General features: G+C 37.3%; 2 protein-coding genes across 3 annotated transcripts; both read left to right on the forward strand.

Annotated features, from left to right (window-relative positions):
- Positions 1–838: 838 nt before the first annotated feature.
- LOC134749425 (uncharacterized) lies at positions 839–5,105 on the forward strand. Its single transcript, XM_063684353.1, has 8 exons — positions 839–999; positions 2,523–2,711; positions 2,877–2,926; positions 3,009–3,380; positions 3,480–3,543; positions 3,742–3,890; positions 4,113–4,268; positions 4,847–5,105. The coding sequence occupies exons 1-8, from the start codon at positions 891–893 to the stop codon at positions 5,042–5,044; spliced, it is 1,287 nt and encodes a 428-aa protein (XP_063540423.1). The 5' UTR covers positions 839–890; the 3' UTR covers positions 5,045–5,105.
- Positions 5,106–5,557: 452 nt separating this feature from the next.
- LOC134751325 (myosin light chain 1) lies at positions 5,558–12,145 on the forward strand. Of its 2 annotated transcripts, XM_063686710.1 has the most exons (7): positions 5,559–5,698; positions 6,022–6,049; positions 8,212–8,369; positions 8,841–8,991; positions 9,708–9,794; positions 10,345–10,407; positions 11,895–12,145. In XM_063686710.1, exons 1-6 carry the CDS (start codon positions 5,696–5,698, stop codon positions 10,368–10,370), a joined length of 453 nt encoding a protein of 150 aa, XP_063542780.1. In that variant the 5' UTR covers positions 5,559–5,695; the 3' UTR covers positions 10,371–10,407; positions 11,895–12,145. The 2 variants fall into 2 exon arrangements, with proteins under 2 accessions (XP_063542779.1, XP_063542780.1); XM_063686709.1 differs by lacking the exon at positions 10,345–10,407 and having other exon boundaries at positions 5,558–5,698.
- Positions 12,146–13,158: the final 1,013 nt, after the last annotated feature.

Consider the following 13,158-nt stretch of genomic DNA (forward strand, 5'->3'; position numbering starts at 1 on the left):
CATAGTAGCTGTGGGTAGTCCTAAGTGGTCATCAGTAGGTACAAATAAAACTGGCAGAAAGAAACTGACAATTGTTAGTTGAAGTTGGTTACGTATATGTATTGTAAGATACCTACAGGTAGTTCTAAACCGCTGAAATGAACAGCATATTTTCGTAGTAAGTAATGCTTAAGTAATATGACAGGTGACGTCCTTGGTGTGATAGTGGCAGCGCGACAGTCTTTGTTAACGAGATTGGTGTGGATATCGCCGTGCGGTGGCAATTTACTTTATAAATAGAGACCGAGTGGGAGCGGCAGCCACTAAACTGTTCCCACTTTATAGATTGTTTTCAGCATATGCAGGTAACAGGTACTGCCGTCAGCATACCTACCTACATTCTTTGCCTACATTGTAAGGAGTTGTAATCCAAAGCGACTTTGTAATCCTTATTCTATTCTTTTTCACAAGCTTTACATATATATAATTTTTCGCTGATAATTGGTTACTTTTTTTTTCGACTATTGCTACGTCGGTTGAGATATGTAATAACGAGTTTAATTTGTTTGAGAAAATGTAGTTACGATGTTTGTTTCTTGGCATATATAATATATGATTTAATTTATTTTAAAAGTAATTCTAGGCTATTAATTCTATAATTCTATGGAACGCCGCTATAGGTATTTACCAAAGAATATAATACCGTACACCATATTATACTACTCTTTGCCGTACACCAAGGTAAATGCCTAACTTTTATGTGTGTATAAAAATGATATTTTTTCAGCAATGGCTGGAAAAAAACAAAACAAGCATGACATATGTAGTGATTGCTCTTTGACATGTATGTCAAGCCAAGGTTAGAAAGTTGTGCTCAAAGATAAAATAGGTACTGAAAAAAATATAAAATAATGGAAGAAAGTGACAATAATTCCCGTGTCGCAGGCTTGCTTGCCTATCATTTAGTCAATCTAGTTCTGCAGGAGGGTTGCATGATTGCAAACGCCGCCTTAGAGTCGGGTATTTGGCCTTTTATAATATGTTAATATGTTTACATTACCTACCTATTATGAAATAAAACTATGAAAACGGATTATAATACGCATATTGAATTTATCCAACACAAAGATCTCACAGTCTATGTCTCGCTTGTTCCTTTATCAGATGGATTAGTGGATCCCAAGCTGGTGGTAAAGAAAAGCCATCTTCCTTATTAAAGTTTGGATATTTCTTAATCTCAATGGCCTCGCGCAGCATTCTGGGTATGTATCGCTTCTCCTTGGCAAGAACCAGAGGCTTATCAAACTTTATTGAGTGATTGGCTTTATCCATGACATGCTCACAGACTGCAGTCCTAGGTCGACGGTGCTTGCTATCAGCTATGTGTTCCTTCACCCGAGTGGAAATGCTTCGTTTCGCCTGCCCGACATATGATAGGCCACCTGCAATCTGTAGAGGGGTATTGCATTTTACAGGCCTCAGGAATTGTGATATCTTCTTCATGGCTTGAAATATGTTTTGATAGAAGCACGTTTCAAAATGTGCCTGATCCTGTCCGTGACGCCTCTGACAAAAGGTAGGATGGCAGGCTTGCGTCAACTGTAGGGATCTTAATGCGGGATCTCTGGTTGACCCGCGGTATCTTGAGCTCATTCGCCTGAAGCGCTCGCCTGGCATGCTGGAGCTCCGCGGTCAGATACTATTACAAGACAAGTGAAACTCCCTTTTTGACAGCTTTTGTTAGAAAGGGACTTCCACTTGTATTACAAGCTACACGCTTTTGATAAACGGGCCCCTGGTCATCACATAAAAACATACTGTAAAGTTTATAGTTTATTGTGGTCCATTATTTTTGTATGTGGGTAGTTTTGTAGCATTTCCTCAGTCACCCGTTGACCACGAACGCTGTAAAGGGTTCGAAACGTCGGCATGTATTATAAATTCAATATACGCGATATAATCCGTTTTCATAGTACTAATTCATAAGTAACGATAGTTCGGTTAGCGCGACAGCGGTAACACATTCACTGCCGGCTGCCCCCAACTCACATGTGCGTTCACCGTCATACAAGTTTGTTTCTAGGCCACGCCCCCTGGCAGTGAATGCGGTAACTGAAGGTAATATTATCTAATGTTATTGGTTACGCAACATTTCGAACCATAAGCCATTCTCGAAACATTATTTTTCTAATGTAAGTAGGTACTCGGCTTCGAAAACGTTAATATACCTAACTTGATCTCTACAAGTAGGTACATTCCATTCATTCATAATAATAAGTTTATGCTGAGGTTGCTGAGGTTTAGACGGACATAATCTGCGTGCAAAACGTTAGCATGTAGTCATTACTGTGGTCAGTAGGCAACTTATATTTGTCGGAATAGGTACACCCAGCTGTAAAAGTGCATGACCACTTTATGAACGAATTTCATGCAAGTATAGGTACAGCAAGGCAAGGTTTCATGCAAGTGTACGTTACACTACATTGCGGGACCAAACTGAACGTTACTTTAAACTATTCCATCAGATTAACTTCGTTTTGCAGGGCGTCCTCGTGAATATTTGTCAACGAGAGTGAACACCGTAAGATCAGATTTGACGTTCGTTATTCGTGCGGGCGAAGACGCCACATATATCGACAACGCGGTCGATAACTTCATTGAGAAGGCTGATAATGCTAAGATGGAGTCGGAACAAAATTTGTTGGTGACGTCTACACCGCAAAAAGTTGAAGGTAAACAACGTAAATTTGACATGAAAATATAATGGCGCCTATTCGCACTTCTGGACGCATATAGAAACACATGAAAGATATCGAAGTGTGAAGGTGTAATATTAACGTATCAGTTTTCATCTCCGATTTTGCTGTGCTTGACAAATTTCGAACAAAATGTTTCAGACGATAAAACTAAAAAAGAAAATGGTCAAGGAGACGACTATACAGAGGAGGCAAGTTTATAAGTCAATACTACAGTAATTGTAGACCTGACCTTAACATATTACTTACTAATTAAACTTTTCCCCATTTTAGCAAAAACACGAGTTGAACAACTCTACATCTCTATTCATAAATCACTTGTTTGACATAAGTGACGTGGAATTAGGAATTAACGACCATGCAAATCATGCACAGAATACTTACAACGAGTTATTGCCTTTCTCTATAAGCAACGTAATGGATTTTTACATGAACGCAGAACTTGATGCGTTCCGTATAACAGAAGATAAAAAGAGAGAACCTGTTGACAAACAAGTTAGGATTTCAGGAAATTCTTCCTTTTCTTACATCGAAGAAGATTATGAGAATGACGTAGTGTTCTACATAGATAATGACGATTCACCATGTACGGAAAATGTTTATCAGATACCGCAAGATCCAATGACGTCACAAATGGCATTACAGGTTTAACTTAGCTTAGTAAATTTAAATGTTCGATGTGATAGTACGCAATGTACTTACTTCGCTTACCTATATATACTTATATGTTATGTGTTTCAACAGTGTGATCTTGATAACAAGAACGAAAATTCGGAATTATATGAAAACACGTATCTTACTTTGAACCGTAAGTTAGTATTTATAACTGTTTTGTAATACATATATATATAATATAATATAATATAATATAATATAATATAATATAATATAATATAATATAATATAATATAATATAATATAATATAATATAATATAATATAATTTTAATTACTTAGTTACTTTGCAGTACTTAGTGGATAATATATAATTGTTAAAATTTTACTAGGTGATTACGATCAATGCTCCGATGAGGAAGAGTTTCCTATACTAGAAGATCCCAAGGGGATGTTGATGCAAGAAATTGAATTGCTGACAGCAAATACTTCTATCGATACTGGCCGCTCGTACGAGGAGCCCGAGGAAGGCATACATAACGTAATGTTTAAATTAATGATTGTTAGTTAATTACCTTTGAAATTTCGAATCCATTTCTAACATACACGGATGACTGATAGTATTGCCCGGAATAGGTATTAATAAAGTTCCCTCATAAACTTATTAGTAATCTGGATAAATAACGGCGCAGAAGAGTGTTCCAGCCAAAGGTTGATATATAGTGCTTTTTGTTATGTTCTTATTAAAATATGTATTCTTTAGGATCATAAGAAGGAGCGGGAAGATTTTGCAGCAACCTCCGGCATCTCTGCGGGCTCCCGCAAAAGTAGACTCGTTCGTCGGTGGCGTTTGCAGGGTGCCAGGGTCCTGGCCTGCATCCGGGGCTGGTGGCGACGCAAAGCTACAGGAAAACGCAAGGTGGATTTTAATTTACTTCTCTTATATATTTATCTAAATATATGTATCGACGATTTGATTCATGAAAATCACAATTCATACATTAAAATGAAGATTAGGTACTGTCATTAAAATAAGGCAAGGAAATAGGACACACACATGCAAACCTGTATCTTTGATTCGAAAGTAAATATAATAATAATTATCTTCGACAAATATACGCTAAGGCGTATACAACTGTTAGCCGAGTGGAATACATTAAATTATTTGTTCAACTTTTGCTTTAGAAATTAAAATAAATTCGTGGGGTGTTATTATTACAGCGTAAACAGTATAATAGGCTTTCCAAGTATCTGGATATTATAGTATCGATATAATTTTCTAGACGTCATAGACAGCACCACTTGGTACTCGTAGAATAGTTTCACAAATATATCAAATAATTAACTGGTTTACAACATTAAACTAGATTAAAACTAGAGCTGGACGGAAATCATGGAAACTAGCGCAACTCTACTCCATAGTGACCTCGTTTCTGATATAGCCTATCCGTTACTATTTTAAATTCAATAAGTATTTGTGATGATTATTGGTTACAGGCAGAGGGATCTGTTAGCCAGCGGCCACTGTCGCCAGGCGTGCGCCGCCGCGCCGCCAGCCTGCTGGACCAGCGTGTGTCCTCCACCGCGCTGCCCTGCCACGCCAAGTCCAACACCATCAACGAGGCACTCCTCAACTCCCAGCTCTGGATGGACTACACCTTCGAAACTAAACCTAATGATTGTGGTGATGTTTAATAGCCTTGCCGTGAGATTTAAAGTTGAATGATTTACTTAAATTAAATGATACTACGAAGTACGAATACCTACGTCTTCTAAATAAAATGTTTGAACTAATATGTTTTTTTTTTACTATTAGACTTTATAATGTAGACGTTTAATCGCAAATTAAATCGTCATTCAATCGAAGCATCTACTTGACTAACGTCAGTACTTAACTGAGGATTTGTTACAATCATAGATTCTTAAACAGGTGCTTTAGAAAAAAAAAACATTAACGATGGCATCGGCATTAAATCAATCAGCGCGGGTCGAGCAGGTAGCTGTCGAACACCTCGATTTCCGAAAGAGATCCGATCAAAATAGTTATCGAAGATGTAGATTTATCATTGGAATAGCGTGCGGTTGGTGTGTTTGGCGAGGGCGGGCGGGAACGCTCCTCATCTCGCTCGCGCGCGTGCGAAGGACGCTTGCCCGAAGCGGTCGCGGCGACGGACCGACTCCGCTGAAAATAGAACGGTCGCGGATTCCTGGGCTAAATCTCAAATATCCAGACGGGTGCGCCATCTAAGCCAGTTAAAACAGTCCCGCGAAAAGTTGCCGAGCCCCACTTCTTGTCTGAACGTTCGCCAGTGAAGACCGGGAGGGAACCAACTACCACCACACAAAATGGTGAGTCACTCCTGACGTCAGTGAAATTGTGATAAAGGAGTTCAGTGAAAAAAGTTCGGCCAGTGATATCTACCGACGCGCGTTCTAATCTCGCGAAACATATTCCGCAGACCGGAAGATTTTCAAAGTTGTGGAGCGACCAGCACATAGAACCACGTTTAAAATCAGTGTTGTGCTCAAGAGACAGTGAATTAACATGGTATTGTATGCTTGGACAGATAACACAAACACTCAGTGCCCTGTCGCTGCTACACAACTAATCCTACACATAGCATGATACCATTAAACATGAAAAGTAACGAAATGTTTTTCGTCATTTTCAGAGCGACCTCAGCAAGAACGACGTCGATAGTAAGTATTCTTTTTATTTGATAGTTATACCGATAAGATTAACTCTTCTTTCGCGGAACAGTTCAAACGGCCGCATAGATCTAACATTATTTGTGTATTGATTTTTATATGCTCGTAGTAGACATAATTATGAATGCGTTGGAACTGACGATTGTGAATGGTAAGTAACAAAATGAATGTAATGCGAGCGAGCATCGTAACATCTAAGTATAGAATCGTTTCTCTAATAAGGTTCGCGTAATCGTTGCTAAGAGATGCCGGTGGTGCGGCATTGGCATGGCCACGCTGCGCGCGCGCTGCGTTCTATATTTATCCCTCGGTCACGTGGCACACGGCCCGCCCGCCCAAACAGAGAAACCGCTCAAATTTCACTGCAACCCTGCTTTACGTTTTCGGCGCCCGGCCAAAATCTACCTGCGCCGACGTATACGGATGTACTCTTTTATCATACAATCGTCATTTACAATCTAGCTGACTGTCAATATCAAGGTCATCGTATGCTGTCGATCAGCTGATCTCTACACTGCACCGGGTTATTATATTATATTATGGTATAGTATACCACATCCTGAAGTTATATTATAACCTACACTTTATTATATTTAAATATGAACTTATATTTTAAAATAATATATACATTAATAATTAAATATATTTTTTATTAGGTAGGTAGACAAAAACTCCTACAATGAATACTTTTTACGAGGAATGTTTACGTAGGTATATTATATTAATTATGATAACAACAAAAAACAAGTATTTGTACAAGATTTTTTTAATTCACTATCCTTGTTAGTTTGTTTAGCTCAAACCTTACTTGCAGGACTTGAACCAGTTATGGATGTCCGATTAAACTTACCTATAAATATAAATTTATAGTTTACATATCTACAACACTTTGGTAACAATGTAACTAATTATTTTGTAGGTTATCATTATCATCTGTCTTGCCTGATAATGAAGACTGAAGGTGGATATAAATATGAACTCTCTAATAAGTCAACGCAACCTTATTGAGTTGACAATGGCATGTTAGAATTGTCGTAAGGGATAGTACATTCGGCGATAAAAGTTTGTAACTAATATTATTTTAAAGTTCTCATTAAGGACTTATTAATTGTTTATTTATTTATTAAAATTACAGTTAGTACATTTTTATACAACACAACAATAAATCACTCATTTTTCATTCTCATTTGTTTGAATTAAATTCTGACAACCTCAATGATGAAGTTTAACATTAGAAAGAAGTTCAAAGGAGTTGGGCCTGCGCCACAATTAGGGCACAGAGCTATGCTCTAAAATTAGAATGTGAGTCAGAAGTCGACGCAGTGAATATATCGAAACTTGCGAGAAAAGAAAATATTTTCAGCGAAGAATGTCCGCCCACGCCACGCAGCCGCGCCCATGGTGTTGTCTGAGCTTAGGTGCAAATATAATAGATAGTTCTAGAAACATTTGCGTAATTATAGCTTTGAGTCAATGTTTAACTTGTATCAATTTAGGTAGGTAAATTTTGTATAAATCTCATATAAATGCAGCTCGTATAACAATAAATATTTATACTGAAAATGTATACACACTTTTATAATCATGCTTTAAGTATGGCTAAATGGGTATAATGGTTTATACTTTATAGTATATGCTACTGCAGGTCTATATCGTCCTAACTTAGAGACACTGTAACGTCTGTAACGAATATTCAGTCTACATCAACCTTGTTTCTCAGGAATAACTAGGCTTTTTTAATATATTCCGTGGCTGGGGCAAGAAAAACACTTGTAGGGAATCCACACAGTGTTTTTCTTGCCCCGAGCAAAATAAACTGTTTCTCTTAATCCACATGAATGACCTTACAATAGAATTATCTACAAAGAAATTAATATATTAATGACATTAAAGGTAAAACATTTAAAATTAATGAACATAAATATACTCATATATACATATCAATTTTATAAATAAATGGAAATTCATATACTTAACTACAAAAAAAATATCAGGTCCTCGCAAGGCCGGATTCTAACCGGCGTCTTCAGTTTTCGCGGCTAACGCCTTAACCTCTAGGTGGCACGTACTTATCTCAATTTCTTCAGTAGGTATATTATATGCAGTCTTTTGAAAGGTGACTTCAAATCAAAACAACTATATTTGTTTCTCAGGGGCATCCTTCGCCTTCTCCATCTACGATTTCGACGGCAGTGGCAAGGTGGACGCGTTTAACCTCGGCGATGTCCTGAGGGCGCTCAACTTCAACCCCACACTCGCCACCATCGAGAAGCTCGGCGGCACCAAAAAGAAGGGCGAAAAGTTACTTACTGTGAGTACTGTTTATTATTGTGTGTTTCAATGGAATTTTAAACATTAAAAAATATCCAAATCCAACAAAAACTCGTTATAAGTAGTCTGCGGAAAGAAAAGAGTCATATAATGTATTGGTTTCCTTTCCCTTATATTCCACGACTCTCCTCTTACCGCACAGATTCTATATTTCTCATTTTTATGATGTTAGTTCTACTTAGAGATGAGGCTAAGAGGGGTCCTAAAGTATCCCACCTAATTTTAAACGTTTGAAATTGGTTCTTAGACTACTCTCAGATGTAACGTGACTTGTCACGAATTGACAATATTTCATATCATATAATCTTATTGTATACTAGCCTGCATGCCAAGATAGCCAAGCACATCGTATTTTGCGCTTTTAAAATTTCTGTACAGATTAAATAATGGTAGTTACAGAAACTATTCTTAAATTGTGATGTGGTGACAAGTTTCCAACTTTCAATTGCAGGTCGAAGAGTTCCTTCCCATCTACGCCGCAGCGAAAAAGGACAAAGACCAGGGAGGCTATGAAGACTTCCTGGAATGTCTGAAGCTGTACGACAAGAACGAGAACGGCATGATGCTCGCCGCTGAGCTTACACACACACTTCTCGCGCTAGGTGAGCTCGCCTTAACTTTAATGGTGGGACCGAACAAACGTGTCATAGGAAGAATATTAATTCAATAGGGGATATTACTGCAATGTTCTGCCACCAGAGTGCAGCACTAGACTTTTTAGTAAACCATAGAGTAACTTATACATACTGTACCTTTAACAGGTTTTTGACAAGTTTTCAGAGATAATAAAATATGACATTGATGCATCAAGGTGGTTTGTTTACAGAGGACCTATCGGGAACCGGGAAACGCGAATCCGTAATTTCGCTATCTGCCTCTTTACCGCTCGAATATGCAAGTGTGTGAAGAGTGAGAAATGTTAGAAACCGAAATTTAGATTTTCTTGTTTTGCGATAGACCCTCAGATTGTGGTAGTGGCGACCCCTGCGCAGAGTTTCGCGTAATATTCCCTATTCTGCCTTTTCTGTTTCATCCTTAGAACGGTGACTTAAGTTTTATAGTTTAGCATGGTCAATAATTAGTCAGTTAGGGGGAAAACATCGCTTCCACGAAGAACTAATAAAACGAATTTGATAACTTGAAACTTTTCTAATACCAAACGGATATGTACCTGTGTTTGGCAATGAAACCCGGGCCTAGATTAACCGATGGGAGTGGGACATGGGCAAATAGCCAAGTAATAAAAGAAAAACAAAATATTTCTTGTTGTGGTTTTTTTTTGATGGTACCCTTAATGTTGTGTTTCTGTCGTCACCAGGCGAGAAGCTTGAGGACAAAGAGGTCGATGAGGTCGTCAAGGACTGCATGGACCAAGAAGATGACGACGGCATGATCCAATATGCGCGTGAGTATCCTTCACTCAACTAGAAATTTGTAGTCTTTTTACTTTTAAAATTTAAGGTGATAGAACATGACTTACCTAATATGTATGTAGGTTTTTTTTATTGGGTGCATAATTTCAGTCCCTCTTTATTCGTGAACTAGCATTCATATTAATTTAGAAAAGAGAAGGTAGATTTCCGTTTCACTTAGATCTTTACGTACGCTTATAATAACTACTCGTATTTGTTCAATGTCAGGATTGAAGTAATGCACCCTATATTTTATTTTAGTATAAATAAAGTTTGTTTTTAAATAGTAAGTAGTCTGATTTATACCTAATTTAGCTCATTGCAAACGTGCACCTAGTAGTCAAGAATTTCCTACTAATGCAAAACCTTTACCATTTTAAATGTTACCTTAGTATACATAAAGTATTTAGCTGAAAAGCCCCCCCCCCACCCCCAATTATGCCCCCTAGTTTAAATGGATGATATTAATAGCCTTTTCCATTATTACGCATGTGTAGTTTCGTGGATGTGTGTGCCCCTGTTTTACCTTTTGTCCATTTACAGCATTCCTGAAGAAGGTGATGGCGTAGAAGATTCACATCCCGTCATATCTTTAGTTATAAGATCGTAAGTGGATAGATAAATTAATAAAGGGTGCCGCTATCGCTGCTCTTCGTTCGTGCTTTGCTACTGTTTTGTACTTTTTTCTTGGATGTTTTAATTTTACTTGGTGGTCAATATCAGGTAAACTTTCGAGTTTATTATAGCTTTCAGGATACCAGCGATTACTGTTATATTTCAATAACACTATTCTTATGCACAATATTACTTATGCTCTTGATGTTTTGTCCAAGTTGTCTCAACGAGATTATTCTTCACAGTATATATGGTGCTACTTCACCACCCTAGTGCGGTAACTAGCACTATACGTGCGTATGTCGGTAATTTAAAAGGCCATATGTACTGTAAAACGTTATACAATACACGTGCGAAAAGGTAATTTGCAACTCGTGTCGATTTAAAACACTCCCTTCAGTCGTGTTTAAATTTATCGTCACTCGTTACAAATTTCCTACTTTTCGCACTTGTATCGTAATGTACTATTTATATAATTTTCTGTGTGAAGCTATAACTTAACGTAACCTATCTAAAATCATCTTTATCACTTAATTCTTAAAATATTTAGGTTGATATCAATGGGTAAAACCGTCAGCCTACGGTTAACTTTGTGTATCACATATCGTTGACCATCTAGCAACTCTAGCATACAATTTAAAAGTAAAATTATTGATTTTAACATTTCGGTAAAGTGCGAAATGTTAAAATCGGTTCACTTCATAATCACATGAGTGCACTTCATAATAATTCAACCGAAATATATACACGGTGGCTAAAAAATAAGTGCATTCCCGTTGCCAGGGAGGTTTTGGGATTATACTGAGTAACTTTTACTACGGGACCAACCACGAAATCGTGAAAAAAAAAAATTACCCTCCCATAGAAAATGGACCAGCCAAAACGTATGAAACAGCCAATTTTTTTTTGCGATTTCGGGGTTGGTCCCATAGTAAAAGTTGCTCACCGGGAATGTACTTATTTTTTAGCCACCCTGTATAAGAAAAGAAAAAAACATTGTACCGAATTGAAAACAATCTTTAATTTTTTTTAATACATATTTTAAAATTATACGACATCCGGTAGCACTCACCGGTGGTGGTGGTACCCACCATAAAAAAACCATCTTTCATTGCGCTGTAATACTTTGTGCGAGTTGCACCATGCACGATTGACAGATTGACAAACGTTATTCTGTAGAGGACAAATTTTATAGTACAACCGCCATCAGATATATCGGAGCGGCCGAAATGTTTACAAATATTTGAACGGAGGCTTTATTGTCAAATGATTAAAGTCAATTCATAAATACTGTTCTTAAATTATACAATTTTGAACACCTTAGCTGCTCCGATATATCTAATGGTGACTGGGCAATAAATTTAGCTAATGTGCAACTGGCACAAAGCCGCCTGAAAGAAGTCTGAGTTGTCGTGAGGGGCGTCATGGAAGTAGCTTGTTGCTACATATTAGTATTAATTATATGTTTGTTATTTCAGCTTTCCTACAAAAAATGTGCGAAAAAGCTTTGGGCGGCGAGGAAGGAGCGGCGCCTGCGGAGGGCTAAGGTCGGCGCTGCAGGCGCCCGCCCCGCCGACCGCGACCAACGACAACCCGTATTCACCATCTAGCATACGGACTATCTCCCATTTTTATACGACGCAACAACACCTACCAAATTGTACAACTATCTATCTATCGACTGTATGTACATACTTAAAGTAAGATTAAATTACTGTAAAACACGTTGTACGTGTCTTTTAAATTTATTATTATTTATTAAGTACATTTTATAATGACAAAAACATAAAAAAGCCGTAAATTATTTTATAATAAACAGATAAATATTTTTTCGTTATGTTCAATTCTTTCGGACAGTTAAACACCCGAATGCAAAATACTTTAATTTACTTCAAGAGTTCCGGTTACTCGTAGGTAGTCCTATCCCACTGATCGGAAAGCTAGTCAAAAGGCAGTTTAGATTACTTACTATAGTTACTATACAACCCTTACAACGAAATTTTATTCCCCCACCATTATTGAAAATCTTTTAAATGCTTAAGTACCTACCTATCTGAGCATGCGTCATGCGAGATGAGAAGATGAGACCATGCGATGCGAGACCATGCAAGAACTTAATGAGTAATATTTATTATATTTATTACCTACGTTGTCGACTTTTGAAGTACGACCAATTTAACCGTACCGGTTAAATCGAATTTAACTATACCTACTTGTACAAGTGTACTGAAGCATAATATAATACAAAAAATGGGTTTAAGAGTCACACGAACCAAGCCGCCGCCATACAATGGAAGTTACGCTCTCATTGTAAAACGACTTTCTGAAATATGAAATTTCACATGAATAGGGAATGAAATCCCGCATGAACATGAAGAATTCAATCCCGGTATCCAGCGGGATTGTCAGTCTCAGTCCCGCGGGATCCCGGTATTTGCTGGATCCCGCAAGTTAGTATACAATTTAGCGATTTGGTACTAAATTAAAACAAAAAGTAGGTAAACAAAATTTAGAAATTTTATTAACCCGTAAATGCATAGTGATGGATGCAGCCTACAGAACAAAAAACATATAATTTTATGCATAATTAGATAAAATCGATGTCGTCCTGTATAATGATTTTGATCGTAAATTAATACACTTTTCGTTGTTTTATTCAAATTAGTGCAGTATTTTAGTTAAAAAAAATTTAGGTGGTGTTTTTTGGGGTTCGCAATTATTTTATATTTAATATCTTTATTA

This window comes from Cydia strobilella, chromosome 2 (assembly GCF_947568885.1).
Source record: "Cydia strobilella chromosome 2, ilCydStro3.1, whole genome shotgun sequence".
Lineage (NCBI taxonomy): Eukaryota > Metazoa > Arthropoda > Insecta > Lepidoptera > Tortricidae > Cydia > Cydia strobilella.